At 61.9% G+C, this 24,900-nt stretch overlaps 1 protein-coding gene across 1 annotated transcript in view; it reads left to right on the top strand.

Annotated features, from left to right (window-relative positions):
- The window catches only part of LOC134379866 (SCO-spondin-like), a 53,065-nt gene extending 28,584 nt beyond the window's left edge, over positions 1–24,481 (top strand). The window contains exons 57-103 of the mRNA XM_063099151.1: positions 353–605; positions 1,696–1,742; positions 1,925–2,095; positions 2,437–2,568; positions 2,784–2,929; positions 4,082–4,176; positions 4,692–4,744; positions 4,939–5,145; positions 5,293–5,463; positions 5,587–5,666; positions 6,538–6,707; positions 7,173–7,219; positions 7,327–7,518; positions 7,623–7,793; positions 8,022–8,222; positions 8,567–8,663; positions 8,753–8,952; positions 9,258–9,424; positions 10,452–10,612; positions 10,828–11,051; positions 11,686–11,727; positions 11,880–12,035; positions 12,545–12,754; positions 12,946–13,113; positions 13,919–14,050; positions 14,153–14,399; positions 14,657–14,809; positions 14,888–14,934; positions 15,121–15,465; positions 15,819–15,986; positions 16,610–16,740; positions 16,997–17,121; positions 17,386–17,432; positions 17,670–17,948; positions 18,254–18,412; positions 18,572–18,688; positions 19,116–19,254; positions 19,367–19,569; positions 19,739–19,866; positions 19,967–20,109; positions 20,222–20,268; positions 21,071–21,288; positions 21,619–21,714; positions 21,869–21,929; positions 22,214–22,344; positions 23,658–23,808; positions 24,459–24,481. Coding sequence (XP_062955221.1) covers positions 353–605; positions 1,696–1,742; positions 1,925–2,095; positions 2,437–2,568; positions 2,784–2,929; positions 4,082–4,176; positions 4,692–4,744; positions 4,939–5,145; positions 5,293–5,463; positions 5,587–5,666; positions 6,538–6,707; positions 7,173–7,219; positions 7,327–7,518; positions 7,623–7,793; positions 8,022–8,222; positions 8,567–8,663; positions 8,753–8,952; positions 9,258–9,424; positions 10,452–10,612; positions 10,828–11,051; positions 11,686–11,727; positions 11,880–12,035; positions 12,545–12,754; positions 12,946–13,113; positions 13,919–14,050; positions 14,153–14,399; positions 14,657–14,809; positions 14,888–14,934; positions 15,121–15,465; positions 15,819–15,986; positions 16,610–16,740; positions 16,997–17,121; positions 17,386–17,432; positions 17,670–17,948; positions 18,254–18,412; positions 18,572–18,688; positions 19,116–19,254; positions 19,367–19,569; positions 19,739–19,866; positions 19,967–20,109; positions 20,222–20,268; positions 21,071–21,288; positions 21,619–21,714; positions 21,869–21,929; positions 22,214–22,344; positions 23,658–23,808; positions 24,459–24,481 — 6,851 coding nt within the window. The remainder of the gene's footprint in view (positions 1–352; positions 606–1,695; positions 1,743–1,924; positions 2,096–2,436; positions 2,569–2,783; positions 2,930–4,081; positions 4,177–4,691; positions 4,745–4,938; positions 5,146–5,292; positions 5,464–5,586; positions 5,667–6,537; positions 6,708–7,172; positions 7,220–7,326; positions 7,519–7,622; positions 7,794–8,021; positions 8,223–8,566; positions 8,664–8,752; positions 8,953–9,257; positions 9,425–10,451; positions 10,613–10,827; positions 11,052–11,685; positions 11,728–11,879; positions 12,036–12,544; positions 12,755–12,945; positions 13,114–13,918; positions 14,051–14,152; positions 14,400–14,656; positions 14,810–14,887; positions 14,935–15,120; positions 15,466–15,818; positions 15,987–16,609; positions 16,741–16,996; positions 17,122–17,385; positions 17,433–17,669; positions 17,949–18,253; positions 18,413–18,571; positions 18,689–19,115; positions 19,255–19,366; positions 19,570–19,738; positions 19,867–19,966; positions 20,110–20,221; positions 20,269–21,070; positions 21,289–21,618; positions 21,715–21,868; positions 21,930–22,213; positions 22,345–23,657; positions 23,809–24,458) is intronic.
- The last annotated feature ends 419 nt before the right edge of the window (positions 24,482–24,900 follow it).

Below are 24,900 nucleotides of genomic sequence, written 5' to 3'. Positions count from 1 at the left end.
GCTGGTGGCAGGCCCAGGAGGGCAGGCTCCCGAGAGGTCAGACTGGCCCCACTTCAGACAGAACCTACTCCCAGCCTAGAAGCCCCAGCCTTTCCTCTCTCTCGCTTGTCCTCTGAGTCCTCCTCCTAACCCCGATGACTGCCGTCCTCATGGTCTGCCCTCAACAATACTCACATTAAAGTGGAGCAAAGCCATGACTCTTTCCTGGTGACGTTCCAGACACTGGAGCAAGCCTGCAGGGTGCAGGAGCAGGAGGGGGCTTCCTCAGTCTCAGCTGCGGCTCCCCTCCACCCCTGGGTCTCCTTTCCCTTCCCTCCTGCCCCTGTGAGACCTGCTCTGTCTTTCCATCCAGCCCAGTGCCCAGGGAACATGGTGTTCCGCTCAGCAGAACAGTGTCGCCAGGAGGGGGGCCCGTGTCCTCGGCTGTGCCTGTCGCAGAGCTCTGGGGTGGAGTGCACGGGCTTCTGTGCCCCTGGCTGTACCTGCCCCCCAGGCCTCTTCCTGCACAACGCGAGCTGCCTGCCCCGCAGCCAGTGCCCCTGCCAGCTGCACGGGCAGCTCCACGCGCCGGGAGCAGTGGCTCGCCTGGACTCCTGCAACAACTGGTAGGACACCAGCGTGGGGGCGGGAGGGGTGGGGCTGGGCGACTCCAGAGTGAGCTGACATGGACACACACACACACCCACCTGGGACTTCATCATGCCTCCATTCCCCAAACGTCAGAGCAGCCGCAGGTGCAAGGCAGGGGCCCCAGGAGTACCACAGTGAGGGAGACACTCCTGGCCTCGGTGGGTGTGTGTAAGGAATGGTCGTCCCTATTTGACTTATGGGAAGACTGGATCTCAGATAGGCGGAGCGATTTATGATGGAACTAGAGACTGGAGAGGGCGTCTAACCTCTCCTCCCAGTCTCCTGTGCTTCTCTTTCCTGAATGTCATTCTCTACCTGGGATCTGCTCGATTTCTGCCGGGGAACCTGGAAGCATCCAATACGCGCAGCTGACACCAGCGTCTGCCAGGAGAGGGCGTCCGAAGCCCCTGCCCGGCCCCTTGTTTCCCTTTCTCTGTCTCCGCCTCATTTCCTTTTCTTCACTCTTGGTTTTTTCCTTTTTCTTTTCTATCCCCTGGCGCCTCCCTCAACCCCCTCCTTCTTCATTCGTCCTCCCTCCCGCCCTTTTCTCTCTCACTTTTCCTGTCTTAGATTCTTTTCCTGGAGCTTCCAATATTTGACAAATAGGCTTTAAAACATATAATGAAAAAAACCAAAAGTGAAGGAAGTGCCCAGTTCTTCCCAGGAGAACTCTAGCTCTTTCTAAATCACTCCTACCTGGCCCTGTCACTCAAGGTCATTTCCAAATAGTGTTCAGTGAGTACAAATGGGATGATAGGTACAGAAAGGTGACTCCTGATGAAACCGTGGGACAGAGGGGCAGCACAGTGCCTGGGGCGTCATGGAGCTCTCCAAGGGTGACACTTGGGGGGACCCCTGGTTGAGAATCCTGGGGCACATCATGAGTTTGGCGTGGAACATGGGGCACCTCGCTTCACTCCCCAGACCCTCAGGTTTCTCTTCTGTGAGGTGGGCACAGTGGTCCCGGCTTCTTCCCCTGGGGACAGGCACACAGTGCTGCACAGGACAGGGCTGACTGTGGCCGTGATGTGCTGGGTCAGGCCTCACCGGCCCCTCTCTCTGCAGCACCTGTATCTCCGGTGAGATGGAGTGCACCTCGGAGCTGTGCCCAGGTACCCCCGTGCTCAGGGCCTGGGAATTGGGCAGTGGTGGGTCCTCAGGGACCGTGGATTTGGGCCCTTTCAGAGATAACTCCTGGTAGGGTTGGTGGTGCCCTGGGGAAGTCGGGGTCCAGGATGATTTGATTGGTTCACAAATACTGCCCTCCCCACCCCTCATAAACACCCCCTGGCAGTGGCCTGTGGGTGGAGTCCCTGGACCCCATGGAGTCTCTGCAGCCGCACTTGCAATGTGGGCATTCAGCGGCGCTTCCGAGCAGGCACTGCACCCCCAGCTGCCTTTGGGGGTGCTGAGTGCCAGGGTCCCAGCATGGAAGCTGAATTCTGCAGCCTGCGACCATGTCGAGGTGAGAGCTGGGACCAAGGTCCTGAGACCTCCTTAAAGAACTTCCAGAAAATCCAAGAATACTCCCATCACCCTCCCCGCCACACACAGAACCCCCTGAAAGCTGCAAGGAGTTCCCTAAGACATGCCACTAAGAGATGGTCCCCTGAAACCCCTGAAAGTCCATTCCCTAAGAAAGACCCTCCCAGCTCAGTTCCGGGCTGCAGGTGTGGGATCTCCCAGGGTGGGACATGATTTGCAGCTAGGAGAAGAGAGAGGTGCTCTGGGGTGTCTGTGGGGAGGAGGAGGAGGTGTGCTGGGCATGGGAGGCACGGCCTGCAGTGACCTGGGTACCACCCCCAGGTCCTGGTGGGGAGTGGGGCCCCTGGTCTCCGTGCTCTGTGCCCTGCGGCGGGGGCTACAGGAACCGCACCCAAGGCAGTGGCCTGCACAGCCCTATGGAATTCTCCACCTGTGGCCTGCAGCCCTGTGCAGGTGAGGGCTGCCCTGGGAACCCTCCAGTTCTCGTTCCCACCAGCCCAGGGCACTGTCTAACCCCTCCCTGCCTCCACAGCCAGCCCTGTTCCTCAGCCCCCATGCAAGCTCCATGACAACCCCAGCCATACCCAGAGCTGATGCCTCTCCCAGGTTGGGAGACCAAGGGAGAGCTGGATGTGCAAGGACTGGGCTGCCAATTTCTGTGTCCCCAGGGCCAGTGCCTGGCATGTGTCCCAGGGGGAAGCGGTGGCTGGACTGTGCCCAGGGCCCAGCCTCCTGTGCAGAGCTCAGCGCTCCAAGAGGGACTAATCAGACCTGCCACCCTGGCTGCTACTGCCCATCTGGGATGCTCCTGCTGGTGAGCGTCCCCCTGCATGGCCACCCCACAGATCTTCTTGGGGCCTGGGGACCTGAGGTGGCAAGGAAGGGATTGGCGGGACCTGGCAGAGGCACAACCCTGCACTTAAGGAAAGAGCATTGCATTCAGGGGTCATGGCTCAGCTCCAGCAGGAACCAGCAGGTGACCGTGGGCCAGTCTCATTCATCCCTCCCTGGACCTCTGTTTTCAAGTTTGTAAAATGGTGATAGGTCTAGAAGGTCTCTATGAATGCCTACTGTATGCTCAGTTTTGGGCTGGGCTACGCCATGGGGGTAAAGTAGGCTTTGCCCTCAAGAAGCATCCAGTCTGGGGAAACCAGACCCAGAGCCCCTAGAATGAAGACAGAGCCATCACATAGACATGAAGGGAGCTTTGTCCATTGTAGAGTGGGCTGGGTCAGTCATGGAGGGCATCCTGGATGAGGTGGTCCTGACTTGAACAGCAAAGATTGGAGGGCGTGGAGGGTGGGGGGCGGCCACTGCAGTCAGAGGGCGGTGGGAGCTGGGGGTGGGGCATGGTGGAATGTGAACGAAGGGTTGCAGAGCCGCTGTTGAACCACGGGGTATGGCGAAGGGATAGTTCTAGCTGGTTCTGGGTCCAAATCAGGCTCTTCTACTGGTAGCTCTGTGGGCTTGGGCAGAGTATTCTGATGCCTCGGTTTCCTCCTTTGTAAAAATGGGGCAATAACGTACCTAGTAACAGAAGTCAGTAAGATGGTGAGGTAAACTGCTTCCCACGGCCTGGCCCATAAACTTCAGTACATTTGACTGAATCATGGGCTACTAGGTGGTGCTTTCTTTTAAAACAGAGCAACTTTTGTCCAAACTCCCTGAGCACATCATTTTTCTCTGTTTTTTTTTTTTTTTTTTTTAAATGAAAATGTGGGATCTCGTGTCCTGCAATTGAAGATGGTCTTTTTCTCCCAGATATTGGGGGTCCATGCCCCGATGGCCCCTGCAGCTGACAGTCTGCGTTTGCCTGGTGGGAGGGGAGCGGGGAGAGTAGTGTGTTTGGAGAAGGAGCGTAGGTGGCACTGAGGGGGCCTGAGGAATTGGGTGCTGGCTCTGACTGGGGAGGGAGCAGGCCAGGCCCATCCGGAAGCCAGAAGATGATGGAGGCGTTTGATTCCAGAACAACGTCTGCGTGGCCGCCCAGGACTGCCCCTGCACCCACGGGGGCCGCCTCCATCGCCCGGGCAGTGCTGTGCTTTGGCCATGTGAGAACTGGTAAGACACTGCCCCTGCCACACAGTGGCCCTGTGACCCTGAGAACCCAGCTGTGCAGCTGTCCCTCCCCAGCAGTGGGGGATGTTGGCTCCAGTCGGCCCCAGAGTCACAGGCCCCCTCCCCAGGCCCTCTGAGGCCGCACCTGTGCACACCTCTCCCTCCACCCATCCCTACCTGTCTCTATCTCAAGGTGTCAGCAGGGTTGGCTCCTTCTGAGGGCTGTGGGGGACACCCTGTCCCAGGTCTCACTCTTCTGCAGTTTGCAATTATTGGCATTTCTGGGCTTGTAGATGCCGTCTTCTCCCCGTGTCTTCCCCCTGGGCCTGTCTGTGTCCATATTTCCTTTCTCATAAGGACACCTAGTGATCTCACTTTAACTTGATCACCTCCATAAAGACCCTATCTCTAAATAAGTTCACACTCACAGGTACTGGGGGTGAGGACTTGAGCATATAGATTTGGGGGGACACAGTGCAGCCCATAAGACACCCAACCCTCTCCTGCTCCCTTTCCAGCTCCTGTGTCTCTGGGCTCATCACCAACTGCAGCTCTTTGCCTTGTGAGGAGGGTGAGGAGGGGTCCCCGCTTGTGACACGCACCCACCTTCCTCCCTCGGCTCCAGCACTGGGCCTGGGCTGAGGCTGGGGGAAGCACGCCGGGGGGTAGGGGAGAGGGAGAAGGGGCTCTACCCGTGCTGCGTGGGCTTCTCCAGCCCGCACATGCCCACCTTCTTCCTGCCCTCCCCGGCCTGTGCACCCCTAGGTCAGCCCACATGGTCACCCTGGACCCCGTGGAGTGAGTGCTCAGCCTCCTGCGGCCCTGCCCGACGCCACCGACACCGCTTCTGTGCCAGGGCCCCCAGCGTGGCACCATCCAGCGTGGCTCTGCTGTCCCCGCCAGCCACGCCCACGCCTGTCTGCCCAGGCCCGGAGGCTGAGGAGGAGCCGTGTCTCCTGCCAGGGTGTGACCGTGAGTATGCACCCGGCCCTGCCTGGCCGGCCCCTCCCGTAGAGCCCAGAGTGGTACCCACTGGGCCCTGCGGGTGCCACCATCTGACACCAGCTGCCCCCAGCCTCAGCCAAGCCCCTCCCCACTCCTTCCTCTGCTGTCCTCCAGGAGCTGGGGACTGGGGTCCTTGGGGGCCCTGGTCCAGCTGTAGCCGGAGTTGTGGGGGAGGCCTGCGGAGCCGGACCCGAGCCTGTGACCAGCCCCCACCCCAGGGACTGGGGGATTACTGTGAGGGGCCTCGGGCCCAGGGGGAGGCCTGCCAGGCTCTGCCTTGCCCAGGTACTTGCCAGGGACAGGGGACAGGGGTCGGGTCCAGGAGCAGAGGAGGAGAAGCTGGAGATGGGCCAGGGGGGTGGCCCCACACAGCTCTCAGGCCATCCTGTTACCTGCGTTCCCCCCCAGTGACCAACTGCACTGCCATAGAAGGGGCCGAGTACAGCCCCTGCGGACCCCCCTGTCCTCGCTCCTGTGATGACCTAGTGGTGAGTCTGGCTCCCTCTGCATTTCCGCCTGACCTCTGACCCTAGGGTCACTTACAGGAGGGCAGGGTGTGGCTCTGGGCTCATGGCAGCTGGGCTTCAGCTCACAGGCAGCGCACACCAAGCCCTTCGTCTTGTTCAGGGGGAGTTCGCCTCAACCAGCAGCCCGTGTCTTCAGTACAGCAAGCATTTCTCAAACTAAAACTTTTAGTACGAAAATAGCATAAACACAGAGGAAGGGGAACGTCACCCCATTGTATCATCTTACACGCCATGGGCATTTTGGGATGGGCATGTGAGTACTTACTGAGTGCCCGCCCAGGCACCGTGGATACACATGGAGGCAAACACAGGCAGGGTCCCTGTCCCCACGGAGACAGACATGAACCAAAGCATGGACAGCAGGACAAGAGCTGAGAAGAATAAGGTGGTGCTGCGAGGCCCTGGCATGGGCAGGGGAGGCTCCCGGCCACAGGCAGGGAGGAGGACGAGGAGGAGGTACCGGGCTCCTTCTCCAACTGCCTCCCTCACCCCGCCAGCTTTCTGGGTTCCCTGCTCCCTAAGTTCTAGGTCTGGGGCATGCGTCGGATCCCAGGTGTTGCATTTGGAGGACGCCGGGTTGGCTCCAGATCCCCTCTGCGGGGCTGCAGGGGACCCCTGTCAGTCTGCCCTCCCTCCTCTCCTCCCCCAGGGACTCTGCAACTCCGAAGGAAACGCAGGGCCGGCCGATTGTTCCCCTTCCTGCCTTTCTTCACAGAGCTTCAAGGCATAAATGAGTTTAAAACACGAAGCCTCTGACCTCTCTGGCCTCCCCCGCCCGGCCCCTCAGACCCTGCATTCTACTGACCAGAGCCGTCCCTCGCTGTCCCCCCAGCACTGCGTGTGGCGCTGCGAGCCCGGCTGCTACTGCCCCCCGGGCCAGGTGCTGAGTGCCGACGGGGCTGTGTGCGTGCGGCCGGGTCACTGCGACTGCCTGGACCTGCTGACCGGAGAGCGGCACCACCCGGGTGCTCTGCTGGCAAGGCCCGACGGCTGCAACCACTGGTGAGGGGCCGCCGTGGCAGGAGGCAGGGGTGCCAGCAGGGGCAGCTGTGCACCTGAGTCTCAGCTGATGGCCCACTGGACCCCCACAGTCCCCATAAAGATGCGGGGCAGGCACTGTGAGCCCTGTCTGATAGGTGGGGAAACTGAGGTGGGCAGCTCCACGTGTCCGCTGAAGGCTGGGCCTGTGCTCAGGAGGAGGAAGGGGCTGGGCGGGAGCACCAGGACACTGCTCCCACAGTCCCACAGTCATCTGCAGGTCACCTGCTGTCATCCCCCAGTAGAACACACCAGCTAAGTGGGCCAGGGAACTGGAGAGCGGGAAGAGGGGGCACAGACCTGGGACCTGAAGGGAACCAGGGAGTGCAGAGGTGAGGGGAGGTAAGAGGCAGCCGGGACGGGGTGTGGGGGGCTCTGAGCAGGACTGAGCTGCTGCCTCTTCCTCCCGTGTCTGCACTCCCTGCCCAGCACCTGCTTGGAGGGGAGGCTGAACTGCACGGAACTGCCCTGCGCAGGTACGTGCCCAGCTGGGAGGGAGGTGAGAGGTGGCCCTGGTCACAGAGGGGGCCTGGGACTGGGGAGTGGATGGGCTACACTCCAGTGCCTACCATTATCTTCACAGTGCCTGGAGGCTGGTGCCCGTGGTCGGAGTGGACAGCATGCTCCCAGCCCTGCCAGGGCCAGATGAGGACCCGCTCCAGGGCCTGCGCCTGTCCCGCTCCTGAGCATGGGGGCGCCCCATGCCCCGGGGAAGCTGGGGAGGCAGGCACCCAGCATCAGAAGGAGCCCTGCCCCAGCCCCGCCCCGTGCCCAGGTTTGGTGCCCCCTCCCCCTGCAGGCCCCAATGTCTGCTCCAACCCTGATAACCTGGGGTCTCCTGGGCCTCCTGGGGTGGATGATTCACTTTTTATCCCACAGTGGACGGAGCCTGGAGCCCATGGGGACCGTGGTCTCCCTGTGATGCATGCTTGGGGCAGTCCCTTCGGAGCCGAGCATGCAGCCGGCCCCCCACCTCTGAGGGAGGCAGGCCCTGCCCTGGAGGCCACATGCAGAGTCGCCCTTGTCAGGACAACTCCACCCAATGCACAGGTGAGACCTTTGGTGAGGTCTGGGGGGGCCCTTGTATGTCTAAAGAGATGTCAACTCTGACTTCTGACCCCCACACACATATCACTGTGAGGGACAGCCCTCAGGTCAGTCACCCATGGACCTGGACAGGTGGCAGGTCTGAGCAGGTGGTGGGCGTGGCAGAGGTCTTGTCACCTGAGTGCTAGACATCCCTCAGGACCTGTCCCCTCTGCTTACCCCCTGCTGTAGACTGCGGAGGTGGCCAAAGCCTGCTCCCTTGTGGGCGGCCCTGTCCCCACTCCTGCCAAGACCTGTCCCCCGGGAATATGTGCCAGCCAGGCTCCACAGGCTGCGAGCCCAGCTGTGGGTGTCCCCCCAGTCAGCTGTCCCAGGATGGGCTCTGTGTGCCCCCAGCCCTCTGCCGCTGCCAGTACCAGCCTGGAGCCATAGGTCAGTGCCTCCCTCACCCTCGCTAGTCCACAAGTACTGCAATGCTGTCCTGCCTATCTCCTGTGCCTCTGGCTATGGCACCCAACCTGGGGCTGCAGGTTGGGAATGAGCAACTGGCCCCTCCAGTTCTCTGGGCCTTAGTGTCTCCTACATCGGCCTCGTCACACATCCCCACACATCCTGCATGGCCCAGGTTGGAGCTCCCATCTCCCTTGTCCAGGACACAGGGGACCATGGGGAGGAGGATGATAATGAGAGGAATAGAAGGCAGTGGGGGAGCAGGAGGGATCGGTGCAGGGTGCTGAGCTGTCTAGGGTCCTCACCCCTACTCCTGTGTCCCTCAGGGATCCCTGAGAACCAGAGCCGGTCAGCAGGGTCTGGGCTCAGTTCCTGGGAAAGCCTGGAACCTGGAGAGGTGGTGACTGGGCCTTGTGACAACTGGTAAGCCAAGAGAAGTGGGGAGGGGGCCTGCAGAGCCCTAAGGGGAGTGGGCCGGGCCTTGTCTCTGAAGCCCCGTCCCTTGTTCCCAGCACCTGTGTGGCAGGCGTCCTGCAGTGCCAGGAGATGCCGGGCTGCCCTGGTCCTGGCATGTGGACCTCCTGGGGACCCTGGGAGGCCTGCAGTGTTTCATGCGGGGGAGGGGAGCAGCTGCGCTCCCGGCGCTGCGCCCGTCCCCCCTGCCCGGGGCCAGCCCGCCAGAGCCGCACCTGCAGCACCCAGGTCTGCAGAGGTGAGCCCAGTCAGCGTCTGCCCTTGATACTCCCATCTTGGCCTTTGACCTCAAGTCCACAGATGACCAACTGACAGGCGCCTTTTGACCTCTCCTTCCCCATCCCCACACCTGCCCTTTCCCCAGCCAGTGATGGGCAAGCAGAGTAGGAAACAGCCGGGTGGTTGGGGAGCCTGTGACAGGCGGATGGGCACTGTCCAGGGCAGGAGGATGGGCACTGGGAGTAAAAAGCAGGCCATAGAAAAGGTGGGCACAGGCAGCGGGGCAGTGGGCTGGAGCTGGGCACTGACGCGGTGCTGCCTCAGAGGCAGGCTGCCCGGCCGGCCGTCTGTACCGCGAGTGCCCGCCCGGCGGGGGATGCCCCTTCTCCTGTGCGCACGTCACGCAACAGATGGGCTGCTTCTCCGATAGCTGCGAGGAGGGCTGTCACTGCCCCGAAGGCACCTTCCAACACCACTTGGCCTGCGTCCAGGTCAGCACCCAGCCAGCCAGGAGCCCAGGGCCCTGCCCACCCCCCCACCTGTCAGCTCATCACCCCTGCAGACCCCGCGGCCCCTTCCTCCTGTGACCCTGAGCAGCGTGCGGGCTGGCAGCTGACTGAGCCTTGGCTGCAGCGTCAGGGCAGGCAGAGTTAGGGCACCCACATTGGAAGGCGAGGCCACGCAGCCACCTGGTGCACCCACCTGCGGCTCAGAGCCACCCACAGCGTTCCAGCGTAGCCCCTGACTTTTTGGTGCGGTGTGTCCCCTCTGGCCCTTCGACACCTGGCTCTGCCAGGTCCCCGTGGGCCCCACACCATGCCCCACTGACCCAGCCTCACCTCCCTTGTTGTCCACCACAGGGGACGGGGGTCTCCACTGCCTCTTTTCCCTGTCATGCCCCTCACCTCCACTCTACCTGGCTCCAGATCCCTCTGTCTCCTGCTGGGGGTCTGGATGCAGGTAGGTGCCGATTCTGCTGGGCTGAGCCCCCAGGCACTGGGGATTCCTTTCCTAATCCTGAAGCCAGCATCCCTGAGACCTCTCTCCAGCCACAGTCCCAGAATGCCATGGCCGGAAGGGACCCAAGCAGTCACCTGTTCCCACCCCAACTTAGAGATGATGACACTGAGCCCCAGAGAGGGGAAGAGACACACCAAGGTCACACAGACAGTGAGCGGCAGAGCCGGACTCAAGCTTGGATGTCCCTCTTCTTGGCTGAAGCTCTTTCTGCCCCCCACCAAGACCTGTCCTATTAGGGTCTCTGTTGACCCCTGCTTACGTCCTGCTAAGTGCTCTGTGCAGGAAAGCCCATGGACCACGCACTTCTCCTGGTGCCTTCACCCCCTGACGTGCTCCCAGAAGTGCTCTCCTGGGCCCAGAGCCCTCCTCTGGGTCCTTACACTGTCCTCCCCACCCCTATTGCTTCCCTCCCCCAAGTGTCCCTAGAGGGTGTGCAGGGGCTCCAGTTGGTGGCTGGCCTGTGCCATGGCACTGTCTCCTCTGCCCGCCCCCCTCCAGGAGTGCCCCTGTGCACTGACGGCCTCACTGCTGCAGGAGCTGGCAGCCGCGAGCACTGACCCGGGGGAGCACCCACCCTTCCTGGGAGAGGGCGGTCAGCTCTTTGGGCCTGGAGATGAACTAGCCTCAGGCCAGATGCTACATACAGGCTGCAGCAACTGGTGAGGGGGTCGACAAGTGTGGGGCTGGGCTGGGAAGGGATGGAGGGAAGGGGTTAGAGGGTGAGAGGACAGGGAGCCTGGTTCTGCCCTCTGCCCACCACCTGGCCTGGGCTAACCTGGCTCCATCTTCTCACTCTTTGGGGCTCAGGACCCTTGCCCACACCCTTCTCCCAGTTTGTCCTGCTCTGCTCCTCACCTCCATGCCCTCTGCCCAGCTCCTGTGCACATGGGAAGCTGTCTTGCTCCATGGAGGACTGCTCCAAGGCCCATAGTGGCTTTGGCCCCTGGGGCCCATGGAGCGCATGTTCCCACTCCTGTGGTGGACTGGGCACCCGCACCCGCAGCCGCCACTGTGTGCGCCCCACGCCAGCTCCCAGTGGCCAGGGCTGCCACGGGCCCCACCAGGACCTTGAGTACTGCCCCAGCCCAGACTGTCCTGGTAAGGCAAGCAGGAAGGTGGTGGGCAGGGCTCAGGTTAGAAAGGCACTGGGCAGCCAAATCTGCTTTAGCCTGCCCTTTGTCCTTTCCTGTCTGTCTGTCCCTTTTGCTGTCTCTAGAGCTTTCTTCCTCTCACCTTCTATCCCTAGACTTTTCTTCTATTCAGGTACATTCAGCCACCATTTCTAGAGCTCTTGCCAAATGCTCCACACTATGTGTACAGGGGAGGGGAAGGCCCCTGACCCTGGTATTCAGAGGCTCAGATAACCCATCTTGGCCTGTGGTGAGCTCTGCAGAAAGCACGTGCTGTGGAAAATGCAGGGGCGGGGTGGGGTGGGGGTGCGGAACGAATTCTCCTAGAGGAGCAGTCTAGGAGGGCTACCTGGAGGAGGCAGTATGTGAAGGGTTTTGAGGGATGGAGAGAACTTCAGCAACACTGGAAGGGAAGGACTGCCAGACAGCAGGAACAACTTAAACAAAGGCCTTGATCCCACGAGAAAGTGCTGTGCTTGGGACCTGGAGTGAAGGCTGGACCACACAGTGACAGGCTCGGAGCGCTGGCCACCAGCCTTGAATGTGGTCCCACTGCACTGTGGGCTCAGAAACATTTCTGAGCAGGGTTTTCTTTGCCACAGGGGCTGAAAGATCCACGGTGGAGCCAGTGACAAGCCTTCCAGGTAGCCCCAGACTCCCTGCACCTCTCCTGTGTGGCCTCCCTTTGGGCAGAGCAAGCCCAGGGCCTTCTCTCTCCTCAGCCCTGCTTCCAGGAGAGGCCGGAGCCCAGGGCTCGCTCAGCAGCAGGCACCCTTCCCTTCCTCCCTCCCTGCAGGTGGCTGGGGCCCATGGTCCCCGTGGTCCCCCTGCTCCCACAGCTGCACAGACCTCTCTCACCCTGCGTGGCGCAGCCGCACCCGCCTCTGCCTGGCTAACTGCACCGTGGGGGACCCCTGGCAGGAGCGCCCCTGCAACCTGCCCTCGTGTACAGGTGCATCTTCCAGCCTCAACCACCTCTGACTCCGCCCCCGCCCTCAAACAACTCCTAACCCTGGCTGGTGTCCAGTCCCCAAATCCCAACATCTGACACCCCTCAAACAGTGATTAATTTTTAATGCTGACATCTGATCTCAAATCAGTGTCTAACTCCAGGCCCTGGGTCCTCTTTGCCAACTCCAGCAGCTGTTGGGGAGCCTGCCAACTTCCAGCAAATTCCTCAGTCTTGCTCATATGTGTGCTTAACACTCCCCTAAAGCCCCACCCAAATCCCTCAGCAGCCCTGTGAGTCTGGGATTACTGTCTCCTGTGAGAAAGGGGGACACTGAGGCCCAGTTGCCAAAGCCAGGCAACAGCATTAGATCCAGAACAGGAGCTCAAAGATCTGGGTGAGGTCACAGCTGGCCCGGGTGGGAGGTCTGCGCCTGAGCTAGCAGCAGAGAGGAGAGGCTGGGGCGGATTCCATGCAGCCGGGGCTGGTGGCAGCTCCGCTTTGTCTTGCAGAGCTGCCCCTGTGCCCTGGCCCTAGCTGCGGGACTAGGAACTGCTCTTGGACGGCCTGGGCCCCATGGGAACCATGCTCCCGCAGCTGCGGGGTGGGCCAGCAGCGCCGCCTGCGGGCATACCATCCCCCAGGGCCCGGGGGGCACTGGTGCCCCGACATCCTCACTGCTTACCAGGAGCGCCGCTTCTGCAGCCTGCGCGCTTGCCCAGGTGAGGTGGGCTGGGAGAACCAGGGCGTGCCCCAGGGTCTGCCCTACCCTGGGAAGCCCCTGGCAGCAGTATGCCTGCCTGTGTGGCACTGCCATCTCTCGCACCAGATCCCGGCCTGGGCTGTGGGACCCGAGGGAGAGGCCCCCCTGCCTCGGCCCACCACTCACGCAGCCGTTCTCTTTCCCATACAGTGCCCGGAGGCTGGTCACGCTGGAGCCCCTGGTCCTGGTGTGACCGGAGCTGTGGGGCGGGCCGATCCCTGAGGAGTCGCAGCTGCTCGAGCCCCCCACCCAAGAACGGGGGTGCCCCCTGTGTTGGGGAGAGGCACCACGCCCGGCTCTGCAATCCCGAGCCCTGTGGTACAGCAATGGGGACAGATCCTCCCCTTCCTCCTGGGCTTCGCTCTGCAGAGCTCTCCCCACCCCTCTAACTTCATCCCCACAGCACCACAAGGTACAGGGCGACGGGCTGCTACCGCACTGGCCCGTTAGGAAAACTGAGACCCGGTAGGGATAGACGGCTGGATCGGACATTGCACGAGGACTCCCCGTGTGTGTCTCACCTGTGACAAGGCCCAAGGCTGAGCTGCGGGAATCCACCCCCCCGCCCCCAGGGTAGAGCTCCTTTCCCCACCCTCCAGTTCCTGAAGAGCCACCCAGCCCTGTCAAGATTTGGAGGATTTGAGTCACAGTCAGGAGTGTGCCTGAGCCAGAGGGGCCATAGTGCTCCCCCGCTCCCCCAGGCCCTCCTCCAAGTGCTCCTCCAAGCTCTCCAGCCCCAGGGCCTTGGCTCCTCTAGGACCACCTCCTCTGTTAGGAAATCCCCACCCACCTGGGTACTCCCACCCCCTCTGGAGGAATACAGAGGAGGCTCTAGGTGAGAATGTTGGCTTTTGAGATGCACAAATTCAGTCCAGCTCAGCATCAATTGGGTACCAGGCTAGGTGCTGAGAACTCACAGGTAGCTGACAGGAACTCACTGTCTACTGAGAATGACCCAACCCAGCGTCTCCCCAAGTCCCCTGTGTTTCCATGGGCACCAACATGGGGGGAAAGGATGGGTCCTGTGCTTCATGGAGCTAAGGGGGTCCTTGATGGGGCAGGGGGAGGATTTCTGATCCTTGGGGTTCAGGCCCCCTTGACTCTGGGCCTCTCGTCTGCTCAGAGGAGGGCTGCCCAGTGGGCATGGAGGTGGTCAGCTGTGCCAACCGCTGCCCTCGCCGCTGCTCAGACCTCCAGGAGGGAGTCGTGTGTCAAGATGGCCAGGCCTGCCAGCGTGGCTGCCGCTGCTCCAAGGGTAGGTGCCTCCGGCCCTTCAGTCCTGTCAGGGCACCTCAGTGGGAAGGTGGGTGGAACCCACAGGTGCCAGCGCCAGCCCATGAGGGCCCCCTCCCCACAGGGTCCCTGGAGCAGGACGGCAGCTGCGTGCCAGTTGGGCAGTGTGAGTGCACAGATGCCCGGGGCCACAGTTGGGCCCCGGGGAGCCAGCACCAGGACGCCTGCAACAACTGCTCCTGCCAGGATGGGCAGCTCTCCTGCACAGCGCAGCCCTGCCCGCCACCCACCCACTGCGCCTGGAGCCGCTGGTCTGCCTGGAGTCCCTGCAGCCACTCGTGTGGCCCCGGAGGGCAGCAGAGCCGCTTCCGGTATGTGGCTGGGCGAGACTACATGTCCCTCTCCCACCCCGGGCCTCCCTCTGCCTGCCTGGCACCATCTCCTTCTGACATAGAGATCCTGGTCCTGCCCTCACTGGTGACTTTGCACCAACCCGAGCCTTGGTCCTCCCTTAGCCACACACCCCCGTGCCCACCTGGGGTTTGCCATTGGGACGTCTCACTAGGAGGCAGAGGAGTGATGAAGGGCCGGGGCACCTCTCACATCCTCTGCTCTGGGCTCCACCCAGGTCCTCCACATCGGGCTCGTGGGCCCCAGAGTGTCAGGAAGAGCAGTCCCAGAGCCAGCCCTGCCCTCAGTCCCCGTGCCCACCCCTGTGCCTGCAGGGCACCCGCCCCCGCACCCTGGGGGACAGCTGGCTACAGGGAGAGTGCCAGCAGTGGTAAGTGCAGGGCCAGGAAGGGTGACCCAGACTGTCCTGCTGGAGAGAAGGGTCACTGAGTCTGGGCTCCTCCCCCAGCTCCTGCACCCCGGAGGGCGTGATCTGCGAAGACATCGAGTGTGCAGGTCTGGGATTCATCCTGATCCTCACCTCAGCCCACCCTACTAGCCATATGCCTTGCTTGCCATCTACTCTGTGTCCCATATTTCCTTCCACCCAACTGCCATGCTCTGTGCCATGAAGGACCGGAGCTGGTGCTTTGGGCCCTTGCTCCCTCCAACTCCTCTAAGCTCAGCCGTGCCCTCCCACAGTGCCCGGGGCCTGGACGGTCTGGTCCCCCTGGTCTGACTGCCCTGTCTCCTGTGGAGGTGGAAACCAGGTCCGCACCCGGGCCTGCCTGGCCCTGGCCTCTCACCACAGGGAGCCACCCTGCCAGGGCCCCAACACCCAGACCCAGCGCTGTGAGCCGCAGCCATGCCTAGGGATGCTGGAGGCCTGCTCCTGGGGCCCATGGGGGCCCTGTTCCCACAGCTGTGGCCCAGGTCTGGCCTCCCGCTCTGGGTCCTGCCCCTGCCTGCTGGCCCAGGCAGACCTCACCTGCAATGACACTTTCCTCCACCTGGACACCCAGGCCTGCTACCCAGGGCCCTGCCCAGGTGAGTGTACATGGGAATGAAGCCCCTCCCCTGTTTTCTGACCCTGGGAAATTCAGGGAACAATGCAGATTTTCCCAACCCCCAGACTGTCCCCCGCAAATACATCTAGATCTTTTCACCCAACATTTTGCTTCTCTCCTTTTCTCCTCCCACCTTCTCTTCCCTTCAGAGGCTCCCCCCTTGCCAGGTGAGAGGGAACCCAGCCAGCTGGGGCCTTTATGGACTCCTGGTTCCCTCTCGTTCTTCCTGTGCTGGGTCCTGGCTAGGGCTGGGGCGAGAGTGGAGGGTGGGTAAGGGAGAAGCTGGGGGAGCCCAGAGAGGTCCCCTGTTGACACGCCCTCCCCCATCCCTAGAGCAGTGCGTGTGGAGCAGCTGGAGCAGCTGGACACGCTGCTCGTGCCAGGTGCTGGTGCAGCAGCGCTACCGACACCAGGGACCAGCCCCCGGAGGCACTGGAGAGGGCCCCCCATGCACGCGTCTGGATGGCCACTTCCGGCCTTGCCTCCTCCGCAACTGCTCTGGTGAGGCCCAGGAGCAAGACGCCAGGGAGCTGAGCAGGGCAGAGCTTCCAGGGTCCCCACAGGGACTCCCAGCTCCTCTCAGAGCAGACCCATTGCCCCAGGACCTCAGAGTGGTTGCCCCCTGCCCTCGGCACCCAGTGACTCCCTCCGCCAGCTACTCTCTCATCCCAGCTACTCCCCTCAAGTCCTTACTGTGATTTTCACACTTTGCAGCTGCTGGCCCAACTGTGGCTTTGTCCCTTGTAGCTGTGGCCCCTGCCCCAGGGACAGCATGCCTTGCCCACCCCCTGTTGCAGCTGCCACCCATCTCCACCCTTCTGTCCCCCTCTGCCAGTCCCTGGAGCAAACCCCTAACCCCCGCAGCCCCCGCCCCTATGCAGGTTGCTGCCTCTCCAAGGCCCAACCCATCTTAATCCTTCCCTGGGGGCACCCACAGGGGCTGAGTGGGTGCCAGATGGGGGACACTGGTTTGTACTGACCTGCAGCAGGGGGGCAGTCTTGTATTCTCACTGGCTGAACCCAAGGGGCCTCAGTGGGACTACGCAGTATGTGCTCTGGGCTTGCAGGGGAGAGCATGTCTCTGGGCCATTCCCCCAGCAGCCTGCCTTCTCCTCGCCCCCCAGAGGACAGTTGCACGCCTCCCTTCCAGTTCCAGGCCTGTGGCTCTCCCTGCACCGGGCTCTGTGCCACACACCTGAGCCATCAGCTCTGCCAGGACCTGCCACCCTGCCAGCCTGGCTGCTACTGCCCCAAGGTGAGAGCTGGGGGAGCTTCCCAAGGAGAAGGGGGTCCTCTGTCCACACTCCCACACTTCCTCCCCCCATGATGCCCATGGTGACCCCCGCCTCCTCCAGACCCCTTGGTACTTGGTGCCTTTTCCCAGCCTGTGTTCATTTGCCCATCCATTCACTCAGCAATATTCGTGTGCACCTGCTGCTGGCTGGCCATGGTGCTGGACATTCGGGCGACACAGACCACATAGCCCCGTCCCTGTCTCTCCTTCCACACAGGGGCTGCTGGAGCAGGCTGGGGGCTGCGTCCCCCCAGAGCAGTGTAACTGCTGGCACACCTCAGGAGAGGGAGCCAGGGTGACCCTGGCCCCAGGGGACCGCCTGCAGCTGGGCTGTAAGGAGTGGTGAGTGATGGCTGAGGGGAGGTGGAGGCTGGGGCCAGGGAGTGGGGCAGGGGTTCCCCCAGGAGGAGCTTGACCCAGGCAGAAAGGGCCAAGTTAAGCTCCACGGGCCCAGCCCAGCCTTTGGGCAGAGGGCCCCAAGATGCCAGCCCTTGTGGCTCCTCATCATGCCCCACATGCACCCAGAGCTCAGTTACCCCAACGTGAGCCCCTGGCTCCAGGCTAGGTCTTGCTTCCCAGAACCCATCCTGACCCCTCCCTCCACAGTGAATGCCGGCGTGGAGAGCTCCAGTGCACCAGCCAGGGCTGTCAAGGTAACCCTGACCTAGGGAGACAACTGTCCCCGCTGCTGGGGACTGAGGGGTTTCTGGGATGCAGAACATTCAGTGCTAAGACTGGGACAGTTCAAGACAAACTGCCCCCGCACATCCCTCAGCCTGTCCTGTTTCCACCCCTTCCTGGTCATAAGCCTGAGCTGTCCTGCCTGTCCATGGGGTCTCTGGGTCAGGGCAAGGGGCACTGGGAAGGGCACCCACATGCTGCCCTTGTAGGTCTTCTGCCTCTGAGCGGCTGGTCCGAGTGGTCGCCCTGTGGGCCCTGCCTGCCCCCCAGCACCCTGGCCCCTGCCTCCAGGACTGCCCTAGAGGGGCGCTGGCCCCACGACTCAGCCGGCCTCACCTCAACCTCGGGCGCCATGCTGGTTTCGGAGCAGCACCGCCACCGCCTCTGTCTGGACCCTGAGTCAGGGAGGCCTTGGGCCGGAGACCCTCACCTCTGCACCGCGCCCCTCAGCCAGCAACGCCTCTGTCCCGACCCTGGAACCTGCCGTGGTAATGGGGAGGGGTGGAGGCCAGCAGGGCAGTGGGGGACCTAGAGTGCGGTGAGGGCGACCTAGCCAGTGAGGCTGGGCCACAGAGTTCACTCCAGGGCACAGTAGTCAGTGGGCCTCCTGCTTGCCTCTAGGGCCTGATGGGTTGAAGCTGGGCTAGGGCCAGAGCAGTATAAAGAACCAGAAGGCAGTACAGCGGGCCTCAGGCATGCCAGAGTGCACGTAGGGGAGCCCAAGGCCCTGGGATGGAGGCAGGAGGCAGGCAGTGAGGGGCCTGGGTGCTGACTTCCACATTACCCTCCCCAGACTCGTGCCAGTGGAGTCCTTGGGGGCCCTGGAGCCCCTGCCAGGTGCCCTGCAGTGGGGGATTCCGGCTGCGCTGGAGACAGGCAGGGGGTCCCCCTGGAGGAGGCTGCCGGGGGCCATGGGCTCAGACTGAGAGCTGCAACCTAGGGTCCTGCCCAGGTAACTCCCATCCTAACACCTGGAGGAGGGGCCGGACTGGAACATCTGGGGATGGCACCTGAGGAGGTTGTGGCCTCTGCCTAGAGGTGTGCAGTGAAAGGGCCCTCCTGGGGGCCCAACAGTGTCCCCCAGCACACACTCCTACCTTCTGGTCCCCAGGGGAGAGTTGCGAGGCCCGAGACACAGTGTTCACCCTGGACTGTGCCAACCAGTGCCCTCGCAGCTGCGCTGACCTCTGGGACCGCGTGCAGTGTCTGCAGGGACCCTGCCGCCAAGGTAGCTGGCCACCCACCTCCCAACCTGGGAGTTCTGGGGAGGCTGGGCCTCTCTCACCACCTCCTGCTCCCAGAGACTGTGTGACCTTGGGCGGGGATGGGAGGTGGGGGGAGGTTCAGACTGCTGGACCATGAATTATAGGGCAGGAAAGTGGATCCTTGGGTCACTTTCAGCAACCAGCTGAGTCCTGCATAGAGTGAGGCTCAATCAAGACCGGCCGTATCCATGAAGATGCTCACAGGTGGCTGGAAGGGTTACCAGGTGGTGCCCACACACAGGGCAAGCTCCAGTGGCCCATTCCTGTGCATGGGTGGTGGGAGATATCGCAAAGACCAGGCTTTGGACTCGATCTAGTTGCCAGAGGGATCCATCGTGTGAGCCTTGCCTGAGCACTGGACCTTGTTTGTCCTCCCCACCCCACCCCCAGGCTGCCGCTGTCCCCCTGGCCAACTGGTACAGGACGGGCGCTGCGTGCCAATCTCCTCTTGCCGCTGTGGCCTCCCCAGTGCCAATGCTTCCTGGGAGCTGGCCCCAACCCAGGTGGTGCTGCTGGACTGCAAAAACTGGTATGGCCAAGCCAGGGCCAGGGGAGCTGTGGGCAGGAGGTGTCTGCAAATCATTGTTTATGGGCATTACTGACTTGGGGCTTGGGTCCTTTCTGCACACCCCTGTCCACAGCACCTGTGTCAATGGGTCCCTGGTGTGCCCACTCCATGAGTGTCCAGTTCTTGGGACTTGGTCAGCCTGGAGCAGTTGCTCAGTTCCCTGTGGTGGGGGCACCATGGAGCGACATCGGAGCTGTGAAGAGGGTCCTGGGGGCGCACCATGCCAGGCCCAGGACACAGAGCAACAGCGCGAATGTAACCTACAGCCTTGCCCTGGTGAGTGCCCTGGGTGGCAGGTACCCCTCTCCCTTCCACTGCTGCTGAGCCTAGGCCCTGCCTGTCCCAGCTGTGTGGAGGTGGGACTGGGGAGAGGGGGTCCAAGGAAGCCCGTTCCTGGGACACAGATTCCAGGTCCCTCCCACCTCACGATCTATGTTCCCCACAGAGTGCCCCCCTGGCCAGGTGCTCAGCGCCTGTGCCACCTTGTGCCCACGCCTCTGCTCACACCTGCAGCCTGGCACCGTCTGTGTACGGGAGCCCTGCCAGCCTGGCTGTGGCTGTCCCGGAGAGCAGGTGGGTTCGGGGTGTTGTGCCCTGACTCCCATGTGGGGGAGCGGGCAGGTGGGGAGGGGAGAGGTGGTGGCACAAGTGTGACAGAGCCTGCCCAACTCAGCTGCTGCACAACAACACGTGCGTGCCCCCTGACGCCTGCCCCTGCACCCAGCTCTCTCTGCCCTGGGGCCTCACCCTGACCCTCGAAGAGCAGGCCCGGGAGCTGCCCCCAGGGACTGTGCTAACCCAGAACTGCACCCACTGGTGAGAGCCCATGGGCCAGGGGTGGGGAGCAGGGATGGAGGAAGGGGTTGCCGAGGATGGTGGTGGGGAGGGGGCGTGGAAGGCATCTGAGCGCTTGTTCCTGTCTTCCCAGTGTCTGCCAAGGTGGGGCCTTCAGCTGCTCCCTCACCAATTGTCAAGGTGAGATGTGGCTGTCTGTGTCTTGCTGGCCCTCCAAAGCCAGGGCTGGGCTGACCCTGAGGATGGGATAAGAGCCCTACGCACATTCTAGACAAATTATCGCCTTCTGGAAGCCCCTCCCAGTCTGTCCATGCTGACCTCTCCCTGAGCTGGGACCCCCGCCCAGGGCTCTCTAGGCACCCAGCATAGCCCACCCTCTCGGGGGTTGTCCATCAAGTACGTGGTGTGCACACTGAGCCTGGGCTGTGAGTAATGTAGGAAGTGGAAGCCTCTTTCCCTGCTGATGGGAAAACTGAGGTCCAGAGGTGCCAGCGGAAATGAGGGGCCTGGCCTGGCAGTGTTTGCCCTGTGCAGTGTTGCCCCGTCCAGTCCAGACCAAGGGCCCACCCATTGTGTGCCCCACTCTGCCACACCAGGCTCTGTGGATGCAGAAACACAAGGCACGGCTAGTCCCCGGCACTCCCAGCCTGGCTGGTAGGGCAGACCACCCGTGGGATCAGGTAGACACAGGAGATGGTCTCTCCGGTCTCTGACAAGCAGATGGCACCAACAAGATGTGACATCAGTGCTGAGAATGGAGAGGTTGGGGTGAACAGGACTGGTCAGGGAAGGCTTCCTGGAGGAGGCAAGACCTTTGCCTTGGCCCAGCTAGTGTTTGGGTGGGTGGAGAAGAGCAAGAGGAAGCTGCTGGAGCCGAGGAGGCAGCGCATGAGAAGGGGAGGTGGGATGCGAGGGGCGCCCAGCTAGGGAGGCTGGATCCAGGGCTGATCTGAGAGGTGGGCTGGATGGTCTTCCCTGGCAGAGTGCCCCCCTGAAGAAATGTGGCAGCAGGTGGTCCCCGGGGAGCTGGGGCCCTGTGAGCGGACATGCCGGGAGATGAACACCACAGAGACTCCGAGCAACTGCAGCGCAGCACAGGCTCCGGGTTGCGTGTGCCAGCAAGGGCACTTCCGCAGCCAGGCGGGCCCCTGTGTGCCTGCAGACCGCTGTGAGTGCTGGCACCATGGACGACCCCACCTGGTGAGACACCATACCCCCCTCTGCTACCACCCACCCTTTCCTGGCCCCAGGCCTCCCCATCTACTGAATTGGTGCCTGTAACTCCACTGCCACCCCCCACCCCCACACTCTCCCTGTGGCAGTGGGTGGGGCTTGACCATCACTGAGACGGTCTCTGGCCCTGGGTTGGACCACCTGGCTCTGGCTCCAACAGTCCATCTCCCTCCTGAGACTCTAATCCAAGTTCATTGCCCTAGGTATTCCCAGGCTGGGTTTGGGGATCTGGGATATTATTATAGAAAAGTCTACAAGTAGTGGAGACCAAGAGGAGGCTCATCCCTCTCTCCCCAGCCGGGATCTGAATGGCAGGAGGCCTGCGAGAGCTGCCGCTGCCTCAGTGGGAGGAGTGTCTGCACCCAGCACTGCCCCCTCCTCACCTGTGCTCAGGTACTAGTGCAGCCCTGCTGCCCTCTCAGGGTGGCTCCTCTGGCTCCTTCCTGGGTGCACCTCCGGGCTGGTCTGAGGGTCTCTGGGCAGGCAGTGCTGGATGCGTGTGTCAGGGCCAGCCTGCTGAGGGAATTAGGGACCGCTCCCTCCACAGGACGAGGTGCTGGTGCAGGAGCCAGGGAACTGTTGTCCCACTTGCCGCTGGAAGACTCTGGGTATGGAGGAGACCTGGGGTGCCTCCTACCATGCTTCTCCCTTGTCTGGACCCTTCTCCCAAACCACCCCCACACCTGGCCTTTTCAGTCTGGCATGTGCCCTCTCTTGGTCTGCCGCCGTGGGGATTACAGGAGTGGAGACCCCTCCCTGCTGCAACATAGCGCCTGGCCATCCCCGCCCCGACGTGCTCCCCTCAGACTGCTCTGCCCAGCCGCCCCCCATAGTCCTCCTCAGTCACTTCCTTGCCCCCACTCCTGCCACACTCACCTGCTCCTCCCCACAGAGGAGCAGTCAGACTCCTGCAGGCACCTCACTGAGCGTCGCAACCTCACCAAGGGCCCCTGCTACCTGGACCAGGTAGAAGTGAGCTACTGCAGCGGGCACTGCCCATCCAGCACCAATGTCATGCCTGAGGTGAGCCAGTGGGCTGCTGTACAGACCCAGGGGAGTCAGGTCAGCCAGCAGTGCCAGAGGGCTGGCTGCAAGCCTAGGACCTGGACAAACTCCAGAGGACACAAGGGACATGGCTGATGCTCACAGAGCTAACAGTCGCATTGAGGATATAGATGGTCAGAGTCTTGCACCGGTTGTGGTCTACACTTGCTGGTTGGCCCAGTAGCATGGCTGCGTGCCTCGGCCCCCTCATGAGGAGGTCTTCTCCTGCTGTGGCTGCACGCAGCTCCCAGAGCATGCGCCTCAACCCAATGTGCCCCTTAAGGCAAAGAAGCCAGGACACCAACAAAGAAGAGCAAGGTGGGGCTGGGTTAGACTCTGAAATCAGAACTCATCATACAATTGACAGCTCTGATGGGATAGAGTTTTTATAAATATGATCGTCCCAGACATTGCCTGGTAAGGTATACGAGCAGGTCCCAAGGCTGACTCTGAGTCTTGGCAGGTGGCTCCACTCTGCCTTGCTCTGCCTGGACCCAGAAGCTGAGCCCTGCTCATTAGGATCTTCTCAGTGGCTCTGACTCCCTTAAACTTGAGCCTGGAGAGCTGTGACTCCTGGGAAAACGAGCCTCACTCGGCTCCTGCCCCAGGAGCCAGGTCTCATTTTCCCTCGACTCTGGTCATTCCCTCCTGCGTTGGCCGCCTGGGTTATTTAGTCCTGTAAGACAAAGATGCTTTCCTACCTGGTCCCCAAAGATGCTGCCCCTCAGTCTTCACTCCCTGCACCTCCTGGGAGTGCTTTCTCAAATTACATTTAGAATTTTAAAAACACAGAGTGAGGAAAGAAAGTATAGAGATTTTTTTTCTGGGGAGGGAAACTAAAGTGGGATAGAAATTGGAGGCAGATATTTTTCGTTGAATAACCTTTTGTAGTTTTAAAACTTGGTATTATATGAATGCATTATCTATTATTGCCTATATATTTCAGAGTAAAATTATAAATATAGTTATAGATAAAATTAAATCAAATTCTCTGCTTTGGAGTGGGAACTCACTTTGCACTTAGGTGCAGAATTGTGCAATCAGGGCTTCATTATTCGCAGTTTCATATATTATTAGTCTGTCTCTCCAACTAGACTGCAAGTCTGTTGGTGTAGAAGCTGTGTCTTTCCCCTGCTACCAGGATGCAGTCATGGTGCTGACACTTCCCTCCCCGGCCGGGCCCGGGTACCCAGCTTGGCGAGGAGTTGGGACCTGGCCCTCCCTCTGCCACACCCCGGTTGGATGGGAAAGGCCATTGGCCCCTCCCAGTTCAGCCACCCCGTCTCGTCCAGGAGCCGTACCTGCAGAGCCAGTGCGACTGTTGTAGCTACCGCCTGGACCCCGACAGCCCCGTGCGGATCCTGAACCTGCGCTGTCCGGGTGGCCACACAGAGCCGGTGGTGCTGCCCGTCATCCACAGCTGCCAGTGCAGCGCCTGCCAGGGTGGGTCTGGGCGGGGTCCCTGGAGGGGCGGGGCTCTTGTCGGGGGCGGGGCTCCTGGATGGAGCGGCGCCTTGTCGAGGGCGGGGCTCCTGGATGGAGCGGGGCTTTGTCGGGGGCGGGGCTCATGGAGGGGCGGGGCCGAGGCGAGCTGCGGGCCTGGGCGAGGACCCGGCGTTCGGAGCCAGGCCTGAGGAACACACACGTCGTTCCTCGCTCCGTTCTCCTTGAGTCCTTCCAGTCCGACCCTTTCCCTTGCGTAAGCTTGGGTGTTTGGAATAAGCCAACCCCGGTTCAAATCCCAGCTCATCCATTTCCTTGCCGAGCCTCCCTGACCTCATCTGTTAAACGGGGCTGACACCGCTGCACAGGCTCGTTGGGAGGACTTGGTGAGAGCGTGCATGCGAAGTGCCCGGCGGGTGCCCGGGTCTTGTTGAGTACCTGGTACCCTGAGGTCCCGTGTGCGGCACGTGAGGGAGAAGCAGGTGGAAGCGCGCTGATGCCGCCTGGGTGCAGCGCCGTGGCAGAGCCGGCATGTGCCCTGGGCGTCCTCTTGGCAGCTCTTCCGCCCCGCGTGCTGCCCTGCTGCCTCCAGCCCTCCCTCCCGGCTCGGCTGCATCTGCTAGCCCGTCTCCTCCTTACTTGTCCCACAGGAGGCGACTTCTCCAAGCGCTGACAAGCTCCGTGGAGGAGGGGTCCGCTGCTGTCCCTCTCGCGATCCCGGGGCTCAGCTCACTGCCCGCCACCTCCCACGCTCCCCCACCCGCCCCGACTGGGGATCCGTGCCCTGGCATTAGAGTGTCCTAAATAAAGTGACATTGGTAGGAAGTCCGTGTGTAGAGTCTCCATCTTGGGGCCCAGTGGGAAAAGGCAGGAAGGGTGGGTCTGAGAGTCCGGCATTCACCGCCGCTGGCGAACTTGGGCAAGTCACTTCCCGCCTCGAGCCTCAGTTTCTTGATCTGTGGCAGGACAGGATTGAATGTAAAGTCTGAAGACCTCTCTATTAGACATCTCTAGTGTCCCAGGCGTATCCCTCCACCCAATGTGATGTCAGCTGCAGCCAGGCAAGGTCGGGCTAACGTCTGCTTCTCCTCC

Source organism: Cynocephalus volans, chromosome 6, assembly GCF_027409185.1.
Source record: "Cynocephalus volans isolate mCynVol1 chromosome 6, mCynVol1.pri, whole genome shotgun sequence".
Taxonomy (NCBI): domain Eukaryota; kingdom Metazoa; phylum Chordata; class Mammalia; order Dermoptera; family Cynocephalidae; genus Cynocephalus; species Cynocephalus volans.
The sequence above is the reverse complement of the archived record's forward strand: the minus strand, read 5'-3'. Positions and strand labels throughout refer to the sequence as shown.